The sequence below is a fragment of the Macrobrachium nipponense genome, chromosome 35 (assembly GCF_015104395.2).
Source record: "Macrobrachium nipponense isolate FS-2020 chromosome 35, ASM1510439v2, whole genome shotgun sequence".
Classification (NCBI taxonomy): Eukaryota; Metazoa; Arthropoda; class Malacostraca; order Decapoda; family Palaemonidae; genus Macrobrachium; species Macrobrachium nipponense.
The window spans coordinates 35,877,262-35,901,448 of record NC_061096.1 but is presented as its reverse complement, the minus strand read 5'-3'; the positions used below and the strand labels follow the sequence as shown (position 1 = coordinate 35,901,448).

At 39.1% G+C, this 24,187-nt stretch overlaps 2 protein-coding genes across 2 annotated transcripts; both read right to left on the bottom strand.

Annotated features, from left to right (window-relative positions):
• Nucleotides 1-398: 398 nt before the first annotated feature.
• Nucleotides 399-8,960, bottom strand: LOC135208619 (uncharacterized). Its single transcript, XM_064240992.1, has 3 exons — nt 8,768-8,960; nt 4,626-4,831; nt 399-3,613 (listed from the first exon to the last, which is right to left on the bottom strand). Exons 1-3 carry the CDS (start codon nt 8,958-8,960, stop codon nt 1,328-1,330), a joined length of 2,685 nt encoding a protein of 894 aa, XP_064097062.1. The 3' UTR covers nt 399-1,327.
• Nucleotides 8,961-8,963: 3 nt separating this feature from the next.
• Nucleotides 8,964-23,472, bottom strand: LOC135208618 (proteoglycan 4-like). The gene is made up of 4 exons (XM_064240991.1): nt 23,328-23,472; nt 17,301-17,512; nt 12,418-12,658; nt 8,964-12,120 (listed from the first exon to the last, which is right to left on the bottom strand). Exons 2-4 carry the CDS (start codon nt 17,478-17,480, stop codon nt 8,966-8,968), a joined length of 3,576 nt encoding a protein of 1,191 aa, XP_064097061.1. The 5' UTR covers nt 17,481-17,512; nt 23,328-23,472; the 3' UTR covers nt 8,964-8,965.
• Between the last annotated feature and the right edge of the window lie 715 nt (nt 23,473-24,187).

The window sequence follows — 24,187 nt, the reverse complement described above, 5'->3', positions numbered from 1 at the left end:
CTGCTTTAGCTTTTTCTGACTGACCCTTTGTCCTGCGGGTGGATCTTTCTGCTTTCTTACTGTTCTCAGTTTTTCCATCTAGGATTTCAGACATGTCTGTTGCAGAACTATCAAGTTTTTCAAGAGCCTTCTTTGGCCGACCTCTTCTTACAGAACTTGATTTTTCTTCAGTAACAAGTTTTGATGGAGTCTCAAAGTGAACTCTCCTTACACTTGCTTTAGTTGCAGATTTTCTATCTTTCTCAGAAGAGAATGTGTGAATTTCACTATCTGTGGCTGATGGCTCATGGGCAGGTGTATGGGTCTGTTGATTCCTTCTAGAACGTGTTTTCTTGTTTGTATATTCAATGACTTCCTTTCCATCTTCAGTGGTTCCAAATTCATTTTCCTTATTGTCTGACTCTTTCTAAATCAATTTTACTTTCACTGTCACCTGCTGATGATTTATTCATAGTGGCTCTAGAGCGTTTGTTTTTGGTTGAATGTACTTCCACTGCATCCTTTTCAGGGCATCCAGAAACATCTTTTGTTTGTTCTCTTGTCTTTGATCTATTAGTTCCTCTGCAGTTCTTAATGAGTGCATCATCTTCATTACTTTGTTTCTTATTTCTATGGCTTCTTCGGGGGCTTACTACTTCTTTAACATTTTCATCTCTCACCAAGTCAACAATATGGCTTCTTAGGGGGCTTACTACTTCTTTAACATTTTCATCTCTCACCAAGTCAACAACTGTCTTCAAATCCTCTTTTGGAGGTATATTTTCACAGACAGATTCAGTTTCTAAGCAAACAACTGCTGGAGTTCTGCTAGATGACTTTGCTGGAGAAACAGACTCTTGGACCAAATCTAGTAATTGCTCAACATTTAAATTGTCTGATAATGGAGTTTTCAAGAGGTAGCTTAGTCCTTCGAGATCAGCATCAGAAGATTTACGAATAGCCTTGGGTGTTTTCAAAAGATTCCTTACCCCATATACTTGAGTATAATCTGCTTGTGGGGATTTTATTGTTGCAGTTGGTGTCTTCAATAAGTTCTTCAGCCCTGTAACATTTGTGTAATCTGACAATGGTTCAGAATCAACCTTTCTTGGTGTTGACATTAATTTCTTAAACCCTTTTGGACTACTATAGTCTGGCTCCATGTTTTTACTTCTCTTCGGTGTTTTTAGAAGTTTTTTAAGGCCATGAACATTTGTGTAATCACACTCCGGGTGACTTTCCTTTTCTGAAATAACAGGACTTCTGAGCAACTTTTTAAGGCCTGAGACATTAGTATAATCAGCTTCATGCTCAGGAACTACATCCTTTGGTGTTAAAAGCAACTTCTTCAGACCTGCCACCTGGGAATAATCTGCTGAGGACTTGCAGGGCCTGCCTTTGGTGTTTTTAAAATTTTTCTTATTCCAGTAATATGGGAATAGTCAGCTTCATGCTCTGGTACTTCTTCACCAGGTGTTGACACAAGCTTCTTTAGTCCCAATACATTAGTATAATCGGCTATAGGAGAATGATCAGTTTTGGGGGTTTTCAACAACTTTTTCAAACCGACTACATTACTATAGTCAGCTTTCTGTTCTGACAATTGTGTTTTAGGAGTTTTCATGAGTTTCTTCACTCCAGTTACATCTGAATAGTCTCCTTCAGGAGTTACATCCACAGCTGACTTTGGAGTTCTTAACAGTTTCTTGATACCATGAACATTAGTATAATCAGCAGTAGGAGATTCTGGAGTTGAATTAGGTGTTGACAATAACTTCTTCAACCCAGCAACATTAGTGTAATCATCAGGTTCAGGGTTAGAAACAACTTTTGGTGTTTTTATCAACTTTTTAACACCAACCACATCAGAATAATCACTCTCAGGACTTTCTGCAGATGCTATAGGAGTTCTCAACAATCTTTTCATTCCTGCAACATCTCTATAATCAGATTCTTCAATTACGTGTGCCTGTGGTGTTATGAGGAGTTCTTTGATACCAGCAACATCTGTGTAATCACCTTCATCCTTGGGAACATCACCTCTTGGGGTTTTCATTAATTTCTTAATGCCTGCAACATCTGAATTATCAGTTCCAGGACTTGGAACTTCTAGTCTGGGAATTTTCTTTAGCCTTTTCATACCTTCAACATCTGTATAATCAGGTTCTTTTTCAGCCACTGGTGTTCTAAGCAAATCTTCAACACCATCAACATCTGTGTAATCAGGTTTATGCACAGAAACACCAGGTTTTGGTGTCTCCATTAACTTCTTAACACCAGCAACATCTGTGTAATCTGGCTCATGCTTATGAACATCAGCTTTTGGTGTCTTCAATAATTTCCTGACACCAGCCACATTAGAGTAATCAGTTCCAGGGCTTTCCAAAAGTCGTTTGGAAGATCTCAACTGCTTTTTCTGTCCTGAAAAATCTTTAGAGCTAGGTTCTTGTTCTGCTGTTGGTGTTACTGGAAGCTTTTTAATACTGTCATCAGTATAATTAGGATCATTTTCTGTCACACATTCTTTAGGAGTTTGTAACAGCCTCCTCATTTCTGTATTCGTGTTACCTTGTTCATGTTCCCATGCAGGTGTTTTCTGTCCTTCAAGTTTCATGTCAGTGACATTAGGGTTACCTATGGCATGATTCTCTTCCTCTACTTGGCTTATTTGTAAGGGTTCTTCTCTGCTATTACTTGCAGAGGATTCCTTGGGCATTATAAGCAATCTCTTAATGTTCAAGACACTTGAATTATTAGTTTTTGGAGTCTGTAAAATGTCATCAGAGCATGAAGTTTCTCTAGTATTACTAACACCTGCTAAAGTTTCACTGAGTGCAATATTTATTTTAGCACTGCCTACAGATTGTGAAACTTCCTGTGACTTTCTTGGAGTTGTAAGTTTAGATCTGGTGCTCATTGGGGAAACAAAAACATCAGGTGTGACAACAGGTGTAACTACATTTTCAAAATCAAAAGTAGTAACATCTGTTTCAATTGGTACTGGTGTTTCTAAAACAGACTCCTGCGAAATAAGCAAATGTCCTGAACTCTTAACATCTGGAGTCACAAGAGGAGATATTAAGCAGTCACTTGTTATATCAGGTGTTTTAACAGCACAGAAATCAAAATTTGTGGTGTCTGCACGAGACACAGGTGTGTTAGTAACAGATGACATAGATCTTCTGGAAATATTACCATTTGGTGGTGTAACAGGAGAAAACATATCTTTCCCAGAAGAAGAAGAAGAATTTAAGCTAGAGGGAGTTCCTGGTGTCTTTGTTTCCTGATTAGGTACCTTATTCAGTGGTGTCTTTCCACTGTTCTTCACAAACATCTTCATTCTCACAGCTTTAGACAATGGTGTAAAATGATTAACAATATCAGGCAGTGTCCAACCTGTTACCTCTTTGATTATATCCTTATCCTTACTCTTTGGGGTAACCAAAAGGTCAGTCAGGCCTTCTAGATCAATATCACTGATACTTTCCTTAGTGCCCTTTTCAACACTAGTTTTCTGCCCTTTACGATACACAGGTACTTTGGGTGTTTTAGCAACTTTTTTCCGAATAATTATTGGAGCAGGGGAATCAACATGTCCTGTTGACTGTGTAAAGTTGAAGTTCTTAGGAATATCCTTAAAAGAAAAAACCCAAAACTAATTAGCAATGATTAACATAGTAGGCTTGATAAATATAAGTTTTCATAACTAAATTAGTATGCTATACAAACCTATACCTTTTACTTATTTGTACACAACTAAAGAAAGACCTTTTCAAACCTCCAGCTAGGATAAAGCATGTGCATCAACACAGGTCAGTCCTCAACAGAGAACAAGCAAACTTTTTATATGAAATATAAAGAGAAAACACAGCTGGGACAAGAAACAGGATTTTTAGTTATATATTTATGTATATCTTATCAAACCCCATTAATCATAATAAGCCTTCACACCATGTGAAACAGACCCAGTCACACCCCATTGCCCTGTCAGCTACCCAATGTCATATTCTTTTGTAGGAGTCCTTCAAAATAGCAATAAACATATGTGAAAAAAAATATATAAAATAAACCTGTAGTTATTTGATATAAATCATGTACAGCACAGTAACAACAAGACATACTTCTAGATTCAAGGTTGAAGAGAATATGTGGTGAAAATTGCAACAAGGTAGTGAAAGTTGGACAAGTATATTTTAATTTAACCAGACCACTGAGCTGATGAACAGCTCTCCTAGGGCTGGGCCGAAGGATTAGATATTTTACGTGGTTAGGAACCAATTGGTTACTTAGCAATGGGACCTACAGGTTATTGTGGGATCCAAACCTCATATTGAGAATGAATTTCTAATCACCACTGATTCTGCGTTGGCACAGCAGGGAAGGAAACTCAAGATACCAAATCAGTAGGCGAGCACAAAACCCACTCATCCAACGGTGAACTGTGAAAGTTGTATGACTGGGCAAAAAGACCATAGTGAACTGATGAAAAGTAAGAAAGATGGCAGCAACACTTGGGACAGAACAAACGCAAAAAGGAGCCTACAGTATACTATATATAGTACTTTCTACAGTTGGTAATACAAGGCTCAGTATAACCCCAAAACAAAATGTTCATAGTAAAAGCAACAACTGAAATAGATACTTACTTGATTAAAAGTAGGAATAAAATCTTCTGTGACCTTTTGCTTTCGAGTCCGACGAAGTTTTCTAGCCTTGTCCATTACAATGCTTGCTTTTTGAGCCTTTGCTGCTGGTAGACCATGAGCCATGAGCCCCTCCTTCAAAATATGAGCCCAAGATTTTTTTGTTTTCCCAGTAGTTTTGGGCGTTTTTGTGGGGCCTGCTGTGTTTCCTTAAAACGGATGTAAAAAATATATTTTTTTTTAAATTGTTATCATGTATACATACAGTCTACCCTCGGTAAACCGGACCCCATTATTCCGAATATCGGATAAGACAGACAACAAAGAGCGTCAACCGATTTAATATTAGTTAATGTTCCTCTGTTCGTCGCGTACCATTTTCCTTTTTATTTACCAAAGGTAAATAAACTTTACTACAGCTAAAACCTGATTGGCTGGTAGGTTGCCACTATAACGTACAGTAGTACCTCAAGATACAAAAGGCTCAACTTACGAAAAACTCGATACGAAAGCCAATACGAAAAATTTAATGGCTCTACATACGAAAAGTTTTCAAGATACGAAAGGTTTCTGAAAGTCCGAGATTTGCCCGAACCACCGATAACAATTTTGAAACCCGCGCGCTGCCAACTGAGTAGACTCGCCACCATCCTCCTGCTCTCCCATTGGTTCCTGATGCTAGTCACCGCCATGAGATCCTTCTCTCCTATTGGACAGCATCCCTCCCATCAAGCATTTATGTACGTATACGTGGTGGCGTGCCTACCTCATCCACTTCGTACCAGCATCGTTATTGTACGCACACGGTATTCGTTCGGTCTAACGATTTCGTTTAGTAACGTAAATTCGTTAGTGATTTCGTTGCAGTATACGTACTGTATCATGTTGTGCAAAAACTTTATTGTACTTATACGTAAATTATGTACAAGATAACGTAGTCATGGGTCCCAAGAAAGTTGAAATTCACGGAAAGAAGCGAATGCTCTCTTTGGAGACAAAGATGGAGATCATCAAGAAGTATGAAGCTGGTATGCGATTGAGTGTGATCACCAAGGAATACGGCCGAAATCCGTCGACAATAGGCACCATCCTTAAACAGAAGGATGCCATCAAAGCAGCTACACCGTCCAAGGGCATCACTATTTTGTCCAGCAAGAGGACCCACGTGCACGACGAGATGGAACGGCTGCTTCTTGTCTGGATAAAAGACAAAGAAATTGCTGGCGATACGGTAACGGAGAGGGCAATCTCCCACAAGGCCAGCGCTATTTTCGGCGATTTGATTGTGCAGGCGGAAGACGACAGAGGGGAAGGGACATCAACGCAATCCCCAGAGTTCAAGGGTTCGCATGGCTGGTTCGAGAAATTTCGTAAACGAACTGGCATCCATTCGGTGGGGCGGCATGGGGAGGCTGCCAGCTCGGACACGAAAGCAGCTGAAGCATTTAGAAAGTTTCGACGAGATGATGACCAAGGAAGGCTACAGTTCTCAGCAAGTTTTCAACTGTGATGAGACTGGCCTTTTTTGGAAAAAAAATGCCTCGTCGGACTTACATCATGGAGGAAGAGAAGAAGCTACCCGGGCATAAGCCTATGAAAGACAGGCTCACGCTCGCACTTTGTTCGAACGCCAGTGGGGATTGCAAGGTGAAGCCCCTACTGGTGTATCATTCCGAGACTCCTCGAGCCTTCAAGGCCCACAAAGTGCTTAAGGAGAAGCTTCCAGTGATGTGGAGGGCTAATGCAAAAGCCTGGGTAACGAGGCTTTTGTTCACCGAGTGAGTAAATCTATGTTTCGGCCCGGCAGTGAAGAAATTTTTGGAAGAGAGGCGCCTCCCCCTGAAATGTCTGCTGGTGTTGGACAATGCCCCTCCCCACCCTCCTGGCCTCGAGGAAGATATCCTAGCGGAGCATTTCTTCGTCAAGATTCTTTTTCTTCCACCCAACACCACCCCTCTCCTCCAGCCCATGGACCAGCAAGTTATAGCGAACTTTAAGAAGCTGTACACGAAACATCTTTTCAAGAGATGTTTCGACATCACCGATACCACAAACCTCACCTTGCGTCAATTTTAGAAGGAGCACTTCGACATTGTCATTTGCATCCAACTCATCGACCAAGCTTGGCAGGAGGTTTCAAGGCGAACCTTGAATTCCTCGTGGAGGACACTCTGGCCTGATGCCGTATCCGCCCGAGACTTCGAGGGATTCGACGTGGGCAAAGCTGGTGCTGCAGTCAGAAACAGTTGACGATCCCGAAACTGTTTCCCAACCACATCTTGACAAGATCGTTGCACTCGGCAAGTCCAAGGGGCTGGTCGTCGACGAGGACGACATCAACGACCTTCTCGAGGAGCACTAAGAGGAGCTTACGACGGATGACCTGAAGGAGTTGGAGGCCATACAACATAACGTCGTTCAAGAGGAGTTCTCTAGCAGCGCCGAGGAAGAGGAGGAGGACCCTATGACAACGGCAGAAATTAAGGATGCTCTAGCCGCTTTTCATAAAGTGCAATCGTGTATAGAAAAAAAAAAAAAAAGACACCCCGAAAAGGCTCACACAGGTCGTATGCTTGCGCAGTTCGATGACGTTTGCCTGAGTTGTTTCAGGAACATTGTGAAAAGTAGGCAAAAGCAATCTTCCTTGGATCGTTATTTTTTAAAGAGGCCTTTAGCATTAGCAGGAGTAAGCAAAAAGGAAGAACCAAGTGATAAAAAACAAAGTTGAAAGCAAAAAGGAAGAACCAAGTGATGAAAAACAGAAAGTTGAAAGCAAAAAGGAAGAACCAAGTGACAAACAGAAAGTTAAAAGTGGAAAAAAAAAAACCTACGTAAAAGTAAAAAAAAAAAAAAAAAAACAAAAAAAAAAAAAAAAAAAAAAATGTTAAAAATCAAAAACAGAAAAAAAAAAAATTATAATTTTAGTTTTTTTTAAAGTTAAGTGTTACAGTTTTGTTAATGTGTTTCGTAAATTTTAGTTTATGTATGTTTTCCTTACATTTTTTTATGTTTTCGTAAAGTTAAGTGTACGTACGTATCTGCCGTTTGTCCTCCTCCTCCTCTGCCGCCACTTTCGGAAATAGCCTCACTCGAAAGGTAAGCTTCCACATTTTACGTACAGTATTTCTCGTATACCATGTACACTAATACACTTTATTTACAGGTTAATTTGCATTTCGTTATTAAGTTAGGTACTGAATGGTCCAAATGGTTGTAGTATTTCATTGTTTATAGGTCAATTTAGCTTTATTATGAAATTTACTGGGGTGTTTTTGGAGGGCTTGGAACGGATTAGCCATTGTGGTCCAAGATACGAAATGTGGTCCAAGATACGAAAACCTCATGATACGAAGGGCACCTCGGAACGGATTAATTTCATATCTCGAGGTACTACTGTATTAGGAAATGACAGCCCTCTACTTCTCTATTTATAGACATTTTGATCACAAAATATGACTACAAACTCTTGACAAAGTTATTAGTAACAATAAAAAAAAACCCTCTCCAAGATCAATATGATGAAATTTATTTTAAAGTCAATGCTTACTGTTAAAATTCACAAACTGAATTAGTACAATTATTTGGGTCATGTATATTTTTGCATTTTACGGAATGTTTTTGTTGAAAACAAAATACTATGTTAGTGAACACATGGTCTTAATTGTCCCACTGTTTATTATTGATTACTATATTAATCAATAATAAACAGTATATTAATATATCAAATTAAAAAAATTTTTTGTTTGCTGCAGTAGTGATCTTTGATTACCCAACTGTGTGTTCATGTCTTAGCCTAGGCATCTACATATGCGGCTCAGTGCTATCATTTTTACCGTGTTTTATTCGTCATTTTTCGCCTTTTACTATGTGGTTTAATACTCATACTCTGTAAAAATAATGAGATACAGTAAATTTATAGGTATTTATACATGTATATACGTATACATAAAGGTATCACTGGTTAAACTGGACAATCTACTAAGATGGACATCCTGATCCCCCTATTGGTACGTCTTAACGAGGGTCGACTGTATTGTATTAATAACCAATATATTGCAAAAAATTTTGGCAAAATATAATTATCAAAACTAAACAATAACTTAAAAGTAAACAAACTGCATAAATAATGCAAATACCATCCATACCTGCATTTGGTGTTTTTGTTCCAATTTTCATCTTTTTACGCTGAGGAGAAGCAGGACTTAAACTCGCTTTCCTTTTTTTAATGTGTTCAACAGCGCTGGCCACAGTTAGTGGCTTGCTCCTTTGTTTAGTTTTCTTGACTGAAACAGGCTTCAAGATTTTTCTCATAGGAGTCTTCCTTTTCCCAAGATCCATTACTCTTATTGACATGCGGCATGCCCCCAAACTCTTGCGCTTAGATGGAGATTTTGCAGCACGAATTTATTGGTGCTAGGACTATGCTTGTAGTCTAGGTCACTTCCCATATCTAATGACCCTGAATCTTTTTCTTCCAATACATCACAATTGCTCAACATAACAGCATCAGGCTCTACAGTTTCAGACACCTCAGGGACGTCACACTTGGGTGTTCTCAGACTTGTGGTCATGTCTTTACTAGTCTTAGGTGTTTTTATTTTAGGTGACTTAGACCTAGGTGTTCTGGGCACACCCACATCTTCTTCATTGGGTGTGTCGATACCTGCTTTGGCTTCTTCAGCCCCTAGTGATTTTGTTCTGTCACTTTCAGGTGCTTCAGGCATGTCTTCCTCCAGTATCAAATTTGTGTCATCCTCTGAAATCTCAACTTCACCTACTTTTGGAGTTTTAGGGGTCTCCTCGGATCTCTCAGATACGCCACCTTTGGGTGTTCTTATATTTGTGGTCATGCTTTTTCTAGTCTTAGGGGTTTTACCTGTTATCTTGGAGTCTTTTGGTGACATAGACCTAGGTGTTCTGGACACACCCATATCTTTGGGTGCATCAGCCCCAGGTGATTTTGTTTTGTCCCTTACAGATGCTTCAGGCATGTCTTCCTCTGGTGTCAAATTTGTATCACCCCCCGAAATCTCAATTTCACCTAATTTTGGAGTTTGGGGTATCTCTTCCTCCGATAACTTAGACGTGTCACCCCTGGGTGTTCTTGTACTTATGGTCGTGCTTTTACCAGTCTTAGGTGTTTTACCTGTTGTCCTGGGGGTGCTGATTTTTGGTGACTTAGACCTAGGTGTTCTGGGCATATCCACTGCTTGCATCTCAGATGTTTCATTCACTGTCTTGGCTTTTTCAACACCTAGTAATTCGGTGCTGTCAATTTCAGGTGCTTCAGGCATGTCTTCATCAAGTGTCAAATTTGTGTCATCCTCTGACGTTTCAACTTCACCTACTTTTGGAGTTTTAGGGAGCTCCTCTGATTTCTTAAACATGTCACCCTCTGGTGCTTCAAGATTTGTCGTCATATTTTTACTAGTCTTAGGCATTTTCCCTGCTGTCTTGGGGGTGTTGATTTTTGATGACTTAGCCCTAGGTGTTCTGGGCATATCCACTGCTTGTTCCTTGTGTGTGTCAATATCCGCCAAGACTTGTTGAGACCCTAGTAACTTGGTTTTGTTGATATCAGGTGCTTCTGACATGCCAAGTGTCAAATTTGTGTTATCCCTTGATATCTCGGCTTCACCTACTTCTGGAGTTCTGAGTATTTCCTCTGATCTCTTAGATGTGTCACCCTTGGGTGTTCTCAGATTTGTGGTTGTGTTTTTACCAGTCTTAGGTGTTTTTTCTGTTGTCTTGGGAGTATTAAATTTTGGAGACTTATCTCTAGGAGTTTTGGGCACAACCTCTTCTTGTTTCTTGGATCTGTTAATATCTGCCTCAGGGTTTTCAGGTTCTAATGTTGTGGAAATTTCACTATCTGGTAATTTAGTTTTGTCAGCTTCAGGCATGTTCTTTGTTGGTGTCAAAGGTTTGACAATTGCTGATGTTGTAACCTTAGGTGTCTTTAGCACTCCTAGTGATTTGGTTTTGTCAATTTCAGGTGTTTCAGGCATGTCCTCTTGTGTCAAATTCCCAGACATCTCAGCTTCACCTACTTTGGGAGTTTTTAATGTCTCTTCCTCAGATCTCTTTGGTGAGCCAATCTTGTGAGGTGTCACTTTTGTTGTTTTGTTTTTATTAGCCTTTGGTGTTTTACCAATGTCCACCTCTGATGTCTTTGATGTGTCCTCACTGTGTGATATCCCGTCTAGGTTTGGTGTTTTATTCTTTAGAATGCTGGGTGTATTGATCCTGGATATTTTGGATGTGTCATGGACCTTATACAGTTCAGTTTTGTCATCAAAAAGTATCACAGGAGTGTTAATTTTAGTCAATCCACATGCTTTAAGCTTAGGACTTTTTGGTGTCCTCAATGACTGTCTTTTCAGTGACCCTGACTTTGAAATCTTTCTCATTGGAGATTCCCTCTTCCCCAAATGAAGTTTTCTGGGAGATGACCTGCACACACCTACAAGTTTCTCAAGTTCCTTACATCTTCCTTTCTTTGGTGAAGGTGTAAGCTTGGGCCCATCAGAAATATCCATGGCATGATTCTCTGTCAGAGACAACTCATGTGCCTTTGCCTGTGAATCTTCATCACTGACATTAATGTCAACTAATAATGATTCCCTAGACTTCTTGGAACTTTCTAACTTATCTTTAATGCTGTCACTCTCTGTTTTTCTAGGTTTTAATGTTGGTGAAGCTTCATCTTTTACAACCAATAGGGAAGAGTCAAATGATTCCTGGTCCTGCTTGGTGTCCAGTATTAACTTATTACCAGTTTTTGATGCAGACTTGGAAATGGGAATCTGAGGTGGTTTTCCACTAGGTGTAGCACAAGAAGGCTCTGGACTTGTAGACACAGACTTAGAACTAGGAGTTTCTGAAGCAACTCTTGGACTTGAAGGCTTTGATGAAATCTTAGGACTTGGAGTCCTTAATTTTTGTTTGACATCTGGAGTCTCTAGTGATGCCTGGGAGCTCAATGCGAGAGGTTTTTTCATGGTCTTAGGAGTTTGAACTGATGATTTGGGACTAGACATCGATGATCCATTATTTGGGCTGGAAGAAGGGGAATTTCCCAATTCAGGAGAGCCTGAATCACCATTTGTGTCAACTTTTGAAGCAATTTGCTCTGAAGTGTTAGAGTTTTTAGATAACGACTTTGGTGTAAGAAGACCTAGACTTCGAGCAAGGTATGGTTTTATTGGTGTGGGACTACGTCTCCTCAGCAAACTCTTTGTGGGAGTGTCAGCACCAACTTCTTCAGCAATACTAGGAGTTGAAGGCACAGCTGACAGTCGAGTGGCTCTTTTAACACTACTATTTGTATATGGACTTGCGAATGCAAAACTATCTGGCTTCTCTCCTTTTCTGATTGGTGTAGAAGGAGGAAGAAGTATGTCAAAGTGTTCTGGGTCTAGTTCGCGACCAAAAGATACTTTTTTTCGCCTGGCAGCATCCTGTATTAGTTCTCCTGCATCCCCTCTGTTGCTGTCGTCTGAAAAACAATACTTATCTTGGATAATTGGCTTTGAACATTACCTATCAACTATCTGACTGACAAATCTTCAGAGAATAACCTCAAAGAGGATTTACCAAATAGGCCAAGTAAAGAAAAGTTTCTTACTCTAAAACCTCTCATATAATGGACATAATATCTTTACATGTTTTACCTAAACTAATATAGAAACTTCTGTGAGAAAGAGACCTGACACTTCATGTTAGCTTTCTAGGAGTAGGAAAGCTTCCAATGCAACATTGATGATGACATTACAGAAAAAAAAAGTATACATACCATTTGAAAGAACCTTTTGCTGATAGCTGACTGGAGCTTTAGATTTTGGAGTCAAGATCTTGAATGTTGTACTTTCTTTCCTTGTTAAACGTAAAACAGACTCTTCAGGGTACTCCCAGCGGAGTTTGCGGTCTGCGATGTGGATTACATCTTTATGATTCAAGAGTCTGACTTCTTCTGGACACAACCTTACATCATTCAAATAGGCAGGATTACTTGAACTGATATTTGTTAAATATGCCTGTAAAGAGTAGAAATAAGTAGTTCATGGAGTACTGAACATTAACGAGTGGCATTTTATGCAACTAAATACAAGAACTAAAGATGGCTTTTAATCATATTTTATTTATGCATCTGCTAAAAATAATTCTTTAAAAATAAAATTTTCATAGTCTTTACTTTACAAGTCTTTACCATAGCAGCAGCAATCTCCAGACACTTCACTTAAGTCTAATTTTCCACCATCTCAATATGCATCTATGTCCCTGAGCACATCCACTGACAAAACCTGTTATTGCCACTTACTAGGGACATAAAGTGACCATGTGAACACTCATGCCCCTCAGTTCTTATTAAATTAATGTGGAAAAACAAATCTCCAAACGGCAACAACCACACATAAAACGCAAATACTCATTTACGTACAACACTGTTTAGCAGAGAATGCAGCAAGACATTTACGCAAGATGATGGCAAAAAAGTTTCTCCCAGTTCCTTTGTGACTACCACTATATGAGAATCAAGGAGTACCTTCCAATCCCAGTGTTGCCCCAGAAAAAAGTGCTGAGGCCTCATCTTTAGCCTTGACCCTGGTACAAGTTTCTCCAATGAAGATGTGTCGTAACAAGGACAACCACTTTTTCTCAGGAAAAGGCCTCAAACTTTGAAATTCTTCGAGAATTAACAGCAAGGAATCTACACATTTCATTGTAATGAAAACCTTGAAATTCATTGTTGACCTCCATCCTGATATAAGTAATCTCCTGTAAATGAGACAGGGTCGACTTGAGAAACTCATGACTATCCTGAACAACTGAGTTAGACTCAATCATTTCCCTTGCCCTCAGAATGCCCTCCAATGTGGGAACCAGAATCAGCCAGTCGTCCAAGTACAAGATCATCTTTATGCCCCACAAATAGGCCAACCTTCCTAAAGGTGCCAAAAGCCTTGTGAAAACTTGTGGAGCCATGCTCAGGACAAAACACATCACCCTGAACTGCAAAACTTGCTCCCAAAAATGAATCTCACGTACTCCCTGCGCTCCATCTTGACGGGAATGTGAAAATATGAATCCTGCTTATCTATTGATACCATCCAATCCATTCTCTGAATGAAAGCTAGAACTGAGCTCACTGACTCCATAAAGAGAACTACATCAGTCTTGCAAAGGCATTTAATCTGGAAACATCCAGAACAGGTCTCCATCACCCTGTGGTTTTGGGTACTAGAAATAGATGATTGTAGAAGCCAGGGTCTGGCTCTAAGACTTCTTCTATTGCCTCTTCTCTAGAAGTTTCAAGATCTCCAACTAAAGGAATTTGCACCTCTCCTGACTGCGCAGATACGAAATCACTGGAGAATCTGACAGCATAGGAATTGAGTAACCCTCCCTTAGTACCTCCACAACCCTGGGATCTGAGCCTAATCTTTCCATACTTCCCAAAAATAGGTGACTTCCTCCCACTGGCAACTTCATTTTGATAACTCGACAGGGACTTTAACCCTTTATGGATGAATATCCTAATTGAGTACCAATACTTTTTGGGTGGTGGACGGATTCACTCATGGTGAGCATCAGTCTTACGTGCCATCGATTAGGTTCTAAAACATAGCTTTGATAAGTGAATTCAATCCCCCTTGATTTAACACTACCCTCCCTTTGTTGACCTTCACTATTTTGACAGATCCAAGAGTGAGAGGAACGCTGAAATCCTCCCCTGAATCTACCTCAAGACTAGGAAGAAGGCCAGTAGAACAAGAATGATCTCTCCTTTTATCCATATTTAGTGACAGAAAAGGGGAAGCGTTCTTGGATGAGGTTCTGATCCAAAATATTATGTCCAATAACCTTGAATCTACCTAAAATAGCCTAAGGAATGGAGGTACAAAAGAATGGAAAAATGACTGGCCCAGGTTTTCCTCTCAACATGAAAATATGTCAGGCATATTCACTTCCGCAAAATAATTTGGGAACTTCTTACATAAAACCAATAACTTCTAAAAAGAAGTTTTGTCTGTCTCTTAATTAGGTTCTGCACCACAGCCCCATTACATTACCCATACAAGACCTGTAACCAGTATCTCCAACAGAAAAAAGGGGGCTTGACCAATGAGTATGGGCCAACAATATTTTTTGCAACTGGGGCCATGACTTCCACTTGTGAAAGCAGAAAAGTAAATGTGGGTTGGTTCAAAACTTCTCCCTAGGTGGCATCTCCACATTAACCACCACTGGCAAACTGGCTTTCTCTAACTCTAAAGGCAAAAGTCTTGGTTGTTCAACATTACCAGTTCAGTGAACAAATCTAAGTTTTGATCAGGATGCAACTTGTGATACCGAGCCAACTCCTGAGCCGTTGATTATGGGCTGAAATTGCTCCAATTGGAAGAAGCGCTGAAAAGTAAGCGCTTCCCTGGAGGATCTCTAAGCGAAGAATCCAAAAGCAAAAACTGAAAAATTTCATGACTGGTCCAAGTCTGAGAACCTGAAGTACAACCAAAGACTCTTGAGAGTCTGAGTAAGACGGCAAGCAACCATGACTCACAGGAGACTGAGAGCGAAGGTTAATGGAATGAGTGCTTAGTAGGCACTAGGCCAAAGGTTTTCAACCTGCGGGTCACAAGATCGTTCTTTAGCAAGGGTATGTTTTGGGTTTTTTCAACTCGACTGCTGTGGCAAGCAATGCTGACAGCTGCACTTATAAAAGTTTCCATCCCTAGATGACAGGTCATGACGAGCACCCACTGTTCCCACTGGGGGATGTTCTGCTAATAGTCACAGAAATTTATCTTATTTAACAGAAATAGTTATAATATCCTTTTAATGCAAGTAACAAATTTATTACAGTGTAGTGCTATTTCTGTACTAGGATATTTCATATGATTAGGGTTATCATACATCCTGGTTTGGCCAGGTCTCGTCCAGGATTTGAGGCCGTCCTGGCCGTCTCAGTCAGTCAGAACAATGTCCCAGAATGTTCAAGACAAGCAGTCAATCACCCAACAATATTCCAATGTTCACTGGGAACATGAGTATATGGCAAATTAACAACAAAATTTGTGTTTGCAGATAGACTTTGGACCTGTCAGAGCAAAAAGGCCTAACAGGAAGGAAAAAAAGTGAACTGTCAGAGAAAAAATTGTCTAACAGATTTGGAAGGAGGAATAAATAAAAACGTATATAGGTTTGGGACACATCATACTATCTTTGGTTGGTGAAAATAGGGTGACTGAACATATTACTGAATCATAAATTTTAAAGGGGATTAATGTTCATATTGAGTTCCTCATAAGGGGTTGCAGTATGAAAAAGGTTGAAAACAACGGCACTGGGCGCACAGACAAAAGCCATAAAGCTGAAGGTAGTGCAGGTGCTGGCTGCTAGTGAAGCAAGTGTTGTCAAAAGCCATATAGCCAAAGGTAGCACAGTTGCTACTGGTACAGACAACAGCCTCACAGGTGATACATGCACAAGCAAAAGTTGCATAGGGGAATCACGCAAAGGAGAAAGACAAAGAATGAGAAGAGCAGAGCCTTGTACTGTGACCAACAAGAGAAACAAACTTTCGTAGATAGTTGATAAATCCCAAGAAACATGGGAAGGGGAAGAACCTAAATACTTATCTCTAGAAACTACAGGATCTTTAACACTAGTCCTAGACTGTGAATGATCCTTATTATCATTCATTCTACTAACATTATCAGTAAGACAAGAAGAATCATTACTAACAAGATGTCCCGATGACATGAAGCTTAAACACGGAGATGATGGGCGGCTTCTCTGTACTCTACCCAAGCAACCCTTCAATGCTGCTAGGCAGACCAGAGGAAGGGGGCAATGGGCACAGATCCACACCAGTCCTTGACATGTCCCAGTTCCCTGTTGCTCCAGGCAGCGAGGGAGCAAGACAGGATATGCCAAGGACATGACTATTCAGGAGTGAGGGCACTGACCCTTCCTCTAATGCAGGGGAATTACCTGAAAACAACTGAGACCCCGTGGGAGGGAAACGCCAATAAAATATTCCATGAAACTTAGGCTAACTGATTTAACAAGCCCAATAAATCATTAATATCAGAATTAATTCTTATGTCCTGAATCAATTGGGAAGCTCTAGTACGAGTAATAGAACAAAGAGAAGCAGTCCTCACAAAGTTAGTATTAAGGGAAGGAGATAAATCATGTACTCCCTTTGCAGACTTTACCTCTTGCTGCTTTTGTTGCCTTTTCAAACGATCACAGCCTCTCTTCGTATATGATGTTTCACCAATTTTACCATAAATTCAACTGACCAATATACACATACTCAACAATGGCCATTCACATTAAACTTTTCTTCGACATTTCACATCATGAGGATCAGTGGAGCTAGAATAAAGCCTAATACAGCAACCTCTTACCTTACAAGTCCTTATGTTATCATTACCATCCATACCCATGAGAAAATTTAAATCTACAAACCAAGCCATCAACAGAAAACTAAGCACAGATAACTCTCTAACAATCCTCTACTGAAACCAGCAGCAGAAGTAGACTGACTCGCTATGGGTGTTTGTACTTATTCCTCTAAAGTAAAAGCTATATATTGGAGAGGTAAAGTTCATTTCCAAAATATCAAATTAAAGTAACTACTAGTACTAATAAAATATCAAAAGGAATTACCTTTCCACTGGCTTCAACTTCAATTCTACAGTGCTGACAAGACACAACGGGAAGTTGTACCCTGATATCACACTCAATTCCACGTCCAATACTGCAGTTGGGATTGGCACTTGTTAACGGATAAGGAGTGCCATCGTTTCCAGACCTCTTAACTACAATGATATAGCCAAGAATTTTCATCCTGAGTAATTTTATTTTAAGCAAGTAAATACCTGGAAAAAAAAAAAAATCATGTATTTATCTGAAGTAAACATAACTCATTGAAAATGGTATACCAAATATTCTAATTAAAAAAACCCTTGAACAATGCATTCCTTTACTTTTTTAAATCAAATTTACAGCCATTTTGGATCTGATAATCCACAAATACAAACCACAGCCTTTTAACCCTTAAACAATTCCATGGTACACACACACATATATATACATATATATATCAAATTTCCCCTCCCACTAAAGAGCCTTTGCCCCAAAAGGGCTGGTGTCCCCAGTAGCTTCATATTTATGAATGGTCTTGTAGGGAATAGCAATTTCATATGCTTATGGTGCCCTGGAGTTGGGGTGCTGGGAGAAATTTATTCCATGTCAGTAATAGTGTACTAAATGAAAAAAAAAAAAAATAAATAAATAAATAAAAGCAATCTGTTTTGACCAACACAATAAAAGATTGTGCCTTAATCAGCAAAGCTGCATACGAAAACTCAAGTCTTCATTATCAATATATATATATATATATATATATATATATATATATATATATATATATATATATATATATATATATATATATATATTATATATATATATTGTAGGGTATTCTACATGTCTATTTTTCAGTTTTCTTAAGTTACCAAAAAAGCTTGTGAGTTTTTAATTCTTCAAAATTGGTTATTTACCAATGAAAGAAGAAAGGTCGAAGTTTCTTTGTATTTTTTTCAGAAATAAAACATCTTCATTACATTTTGTTTTATTGGGGCACTAATTACCCACAACAGTGATAGTGACTCAAACCACAAAAGTGTTTAATGGTTAAGCAGGATCCTTCCTCAGGCCAACCTCAATAGTCAAGTCTACAAGGATAAATCACAAACCCAAAGAGAGAGAGAGAGAGAGAGAGAGAGAGAGAGAGAGAGAGAGAGAGAGAGAGAGAGAGAGAGAGATTATCAAAGATGGAGTAAGCCCAATAGGGTTCCTTGTTAGAAGACTTTGTAGACCTCTTCCTCCAAAAGGAGCTAAAGATGAGAAGGAAATATTGGGCCTGTTCTTAACTGTACCCTATCCATGAGTTTTAATCTTCTCCATAAGAGTAGAACTTGTCAAGACATAAACTGCAGATAAAGACTGACTGAAACCTGTTTTGGGAACAGGGGTCTCTCTCAGATCTCCACTTGAAGAAGTTGTTTAATCAGTAAAAGTTATTGTCTGAACAGTCAAGAAGAGTATTTAATGCAATACAGATAAGATTCATCAGGAAATTCACAGAGATAATGTGAGGAATACACTGTCTTTAGCTAAGTCATTACTGTCACTGATCCTCTAGTGCCGTACCTTTAGCTCTTAGCAACAGTGTACGACAACTGCTGCATGATTACCAAACTGCCGTACCTTCAGCAAGTCAATAGGCAATACGGCACCACTGACAGAATCTGATGTATCCCTACTACACTATATTATTTGTACGGCAGGAAGTCTGAAATTGACGCATGCGCAATTCACTGCTGTACTAATATCTATCGCAATCAGGGATATACAGCTGCCGCACCAATATCCTGTGCCTAACTTTTATAATACTGTACAATTAATTAGAAGGAAGGGAAGGTGGTATAGATGCCTGAGGAGAAATCCGTCATCACTACCAAATTCGGTATTTCTACAGAAGCGATCCGCGGTGGCCTAGACTATGGCAATTGATGTTTTCCTATGTTGTATTACTTACTGAACAAGAATTTAAAGTAATACTTATTCAAACGACTGTAATTAACCCCCAGGGGCCAGTACTAAACGGCGAAATATTGAATGACCCAATCCCTGGTGGATGTCGTATCCACGGATACATTCCTTGCAGTTCGTGCGGAACTATTCTTTAAAATTACCCTGCAAGAAACGTAACCACGGATACGACATCCACTAGGGATTGGGGCTTCAATGTATTTTGCTGTGTTTAGTACTGGCCCCTGGGGGTTAATTACAGTCGTCCGAATAAATATTAGTACTTTAAATTCTTGTTCAGTAGGTAAAACTGCATAGAAAAACCGCAACTGCCATAGTCTGGGCCGCCACGGATAGGTACCCCAGATCTACCCCAAATTCTTGAAAAATTGCAAGTTCCTTCCAGTGAAAGCAGTGTATGTGTCCGCAGTGGAATTTTAATATTTTACTTCTTAGAGTGTTCACTACATTAGACGGTCCCCGGGTTACGACGGGAGTTCCGTTCTTGAGACACGTAAGCCGAAAATCGTCAAAAATCCTAAGAAAACCTTACTTTAAATGCTTTGGGTGCATTGAAAACCATGTAAACTGCGTTCTTATGGCATTTTTCATAAAAAAAAAAACCTTCAAATATTGATTTGCATTTTTGGTGTCATATTTCATCTCCCAGATAAGCGTTGTAGGCGTCGTAACCCTGGAAATAACGTCTATTGACAAGCGTCGTAACCTCGAAACGTCATAAGCCGACACCGTCGTAACCCGGGGACTGCCTGTATTTTTATGGCTTCAGCGTTCTGCTAAATCATGCTACATTGAATGACAAACATAATAAACTGTTTTTGTCCTCCAAAACAGGTATTTTATGAGTCAGTTTGACCAACACTTAGTAGGCTACTGTTGCATTTTAATATTGGCACAGGATATTGTATTTCTGATTGCAAAGATAATGGTATGGCAGTAAGTTGCACGGGTCAATTTCAGACTTACTGCCGTGCTGTTGTAAATTTATTTGTACAAATACCATTTCTAACCTTTAACAGTCACTGCTAAGAGCTACAAAATACCTATACCCCATTTTCTTTAGTATAAGCTCTGCAGAAAAATTAATATTATATTGTGAATAATCTGATTAATTTTACTTAGTATTTAAAATATTTGATAGATAGATTTAATAAATAGATTTAACTGTCCTTTCAAATTAGTTAAGAAATTATTTAATTGATTTAGGGAGTGATAAGAACCATTGACCTGACATAGGCCTTTTCGGTGGGTAGCCATAGGCTGAGCGCAGGTTTTTGGGGCCTAGTTCAAACACCAGAGACGGACGGCAACTTGTTTCATAAACTTCGTCTCGAGTTTAATTTACGTAGTGTAGGGTTTTAGAAATTAATAACCATTAAGATAATTGCTTTTGTATGATCTCCTTTCCTGTTTGTACCCATATCCTATCCGAATCCTAAGCAACCAAAATTTAAAACAGCCATTCACACTGATCTGTCATCAGAAAATTTGGGAAGTAAAATAACATTTCTTGTCAACGTACCAGTTTATTTCCACGAATGTAATTAGAGATCACTGGGTTTGCTGATTAAATATATAGGATTTGTTTTCAGTTTAGGAGTGAATTAAGAGGCGTGTGTCCAAACTGGGTTAACTTAACGGTAGGTCAACATACCAATTTTCCACAAAGACTACACCGCCATTATTGGACGGCTGATTTGAGCCAATGGTCATTCGTTAGGAAGCGGTTTCGTCGTTCGACGTTTAACTTACTTATTCAAGACGTAACGCACCGTTTTCTTTAACTTGACTAAATTTTTAGCCCTTTTACGTAGTTAGGCTATTGTAATATTGGAGTTTGTGAGAATTAATTAGGCATAGTACTCTGAACAATTTTACAGGGGTTTATATAATTACATGGGCTTAGTTGTAAATTTAGTCAAAATTTGGTCTGTCTGTTTACTTAGCATTACTATTTGGGATTAGTTTAGTTTAATTTTACTTTAACCGGGTCGAAACTTAATTGAATTCTGGGACCAAACTGAACTGCCCTGGGAATTTTATGGCATTGGTTTAATTTATTCACATTCCTTATTAGATTAATTGTATTTATCTAAATTACTCTTACCTGAATTTAACTAGCCTACTTACTTACAAAGCAATTATTAATCCTTTGGATTTTCTGGCACAAGTCTGAAAACATGTTAGGCGCACAGAATTGTGTGCTTAACAGCCCGTTTTATACAATTTACAGTATTACCAGAGAACACTCAGTGGAAGGAATTACCCTCGTAATTTTGTAGAGTATATTCCTTCAATCTTCCCATTGAGTGAAACAAATTTCCCACACGTACAAATAAGTGCAGTGGGGGTACGTCAGATTCTGTCATGGTGCTGTATTGCACTATTGCAATACGGCAGTTTGCTAATCATGCAGCAGTTGCCGTACACTGTTGCTGAGAGCTATAGGTACGGCACTAGAGGATCAGCGACAGTAGTAATAATAGTCGATCTGAAATTGTTTTGCTGAAAATGTTAACTTCAAAATGTCAAAGTGAAGCACCATTCTGTCATCACCAAAGCACCAAAACATTTTAACAGTAAATGAAAATATAAAAAAATCACAATATTTAAACATACTTAGATTTGGACTATATACATGAAAAATAAAACTAAACTAGTCCATCTGTGTACTTCAAATTTTCTTTGTATCTCCTCTGAACCGTGTAATAATACATCACTTTTCCCTGAAAAACAAGTTTTCTGGTTTCAACGAGCTGAAAAAAGCAAAAGACGTCTACAAAGAGTCAAATTTCCAGAAATTGTAAAGTATCCGTAGGTCACAAACGATCGAATCGGCCCTGAAAAGAGCTCCAAAGAGGAGAGTCAGACATGAAGTACACAGAAATCATGCTCTGCTGTATTCATGGTAGTAAGGAAAACTACCAAGTCAACCCTGTGGTAAACGGCCTAATCAATCGTAAGTAATAATTCAAATCAGGTCTATATTAAGTGTTTCCCATATTGGACGCACTAAGCTTCAAATCTTCTTTGAATCTCCTCTTCGGAGCTCTTTTCAGAGCAGATTCGATTGTTCGTGACCTACGGACATACAATTTCTGGAAGTTTGACTCTTCGTAGACATCTATTGCCTTTTTCAGCTTGCTGAAATATGAAAACCTGTTTTTCAGCGAAAACTGATGCATTATTACAGTTCACGTTGCTAGGTCGTCATTTTCTTGCTGTCACTGATATGCCTAAGGCGGTCGCGGCAAACAAGGGTTCGCTTGTACGCAATTCACTGCCGTACCAATATCTATCGCAATCAGGGATACAGCTGCCGTACCAATATCCAGTTTGTTTAATATTTTTATGTGGTGACAATACGGGTTCAAAAAATGGTGATGAACCGGACTGCTGACAAAATGGGCAGATATCAGACTGAATGTATGCAGGATGTTACTTGTCCCATACTTCAGTAACCAATCTAGATAGGCTAACAGATGGGCCTACTAAGCCTACACAGGTGTGTGAAACCAGGATCCAAGAACCACTGCTACATACCTAGTAATCAATGGTACTTTAGCTGAATTTAATACTAATCTACGAGCCTGAGTTTATTAAGCTGAAGACCTAGCCTAGCCAACTAGGTAAACTGTAATCTACCCCTTGTCAAATTGCCCTTGCTGGCCAACACCATCACTGGTATCGAACTTTCTAAACAAAAGATTTGACCTGAGTAGTAGTTCAGACAAAACTCAACATACTATGTAATTAATAGCCCTTGTTTGCTACAGAACCTTAATCTACCGTAGCTCAGGGTGAAATTACAGCTTAGCCTAGGCTGTAGTACTACGTGGATCTGGGTACCGGAAAGAAATTAATACTAAACTTGCCTGTTTGTATTCAAATCTTAGTTCCAATGATGCACAAAACTTCACGAATAACAATTAACTTACGAATATAACCACCCTTAAAATATTACATCTACCCTGCAGGGCCATCCTTAAGTAAGTCTGGGCTTGACCTCAAACAACTTAGCTTTAGAATCACAAAGTTCCTTATAATTAACAATTCTAAAATTATCATGACACTCACATAATTCTGTAGCAACAACGAACTATACACGCGAATGTTATTCGACGAATTTAATAGAACACTAAAGCCATTGACACATCGACGATTCGTAACCGCGCGGTCCTGCAACTTCTCCCGCTTGATTCTTTCTTGCGATTAATTCAAACTCAGTGGCGGCGGCGCGTACCGTACCACCGTCTACGCGTAACAACTAGTCCCTTCAATAACTTAAATAAACGAAGATTTTCTTCCATATTTGCTTTATGTAATCAATATTAAGTATATGTCATAAATATTCAATTTTTAATAAAATCAAAGTACATTCTTTTGGTTCGCCAAGAAGCATAATTTTGAATCTTGTTGCCATCCCGGGGCATATTTAAAACCTCAGCATGGCGATGATTGGCCAAAGACGTTTCATTCTCTTTTCTCATTGGTTGCTTCTATTCAACAATGATGAAATTCGCAGAATCCCCCATCCCCCACCCAAGCAAAATCCGAGGAAGGGTTTATTATTTTTTTCTGACTTTGATGTGGGGGCGGGACGGAAAGACAAATGGGGTTTTTTTGGATTTCAGTTATTATAGCAGGAAGAGAAGGAGCCGAAGGAAGAGATTTAAACAAAAACTTTCTACGCGTCGGTAAAAATTATCTTGATTACTCCTATCTAAAGTTAGTGGTAGGCAAGTTACCAACTACTTTATCGCATCAATCCTCTATATATTTTAGAGTGCTCTTATCTGCATGGGTCTAGTATTGCTGCTTAAGTTTGCTTGATTTCCATATTTTAAAAGATATTTGCATGTCCCCTGCAGCTTCATGGTGGGTAAATAATCAATTAATTTTCTACCAGAACCAATCCTGCGAGACACTGGCAACAT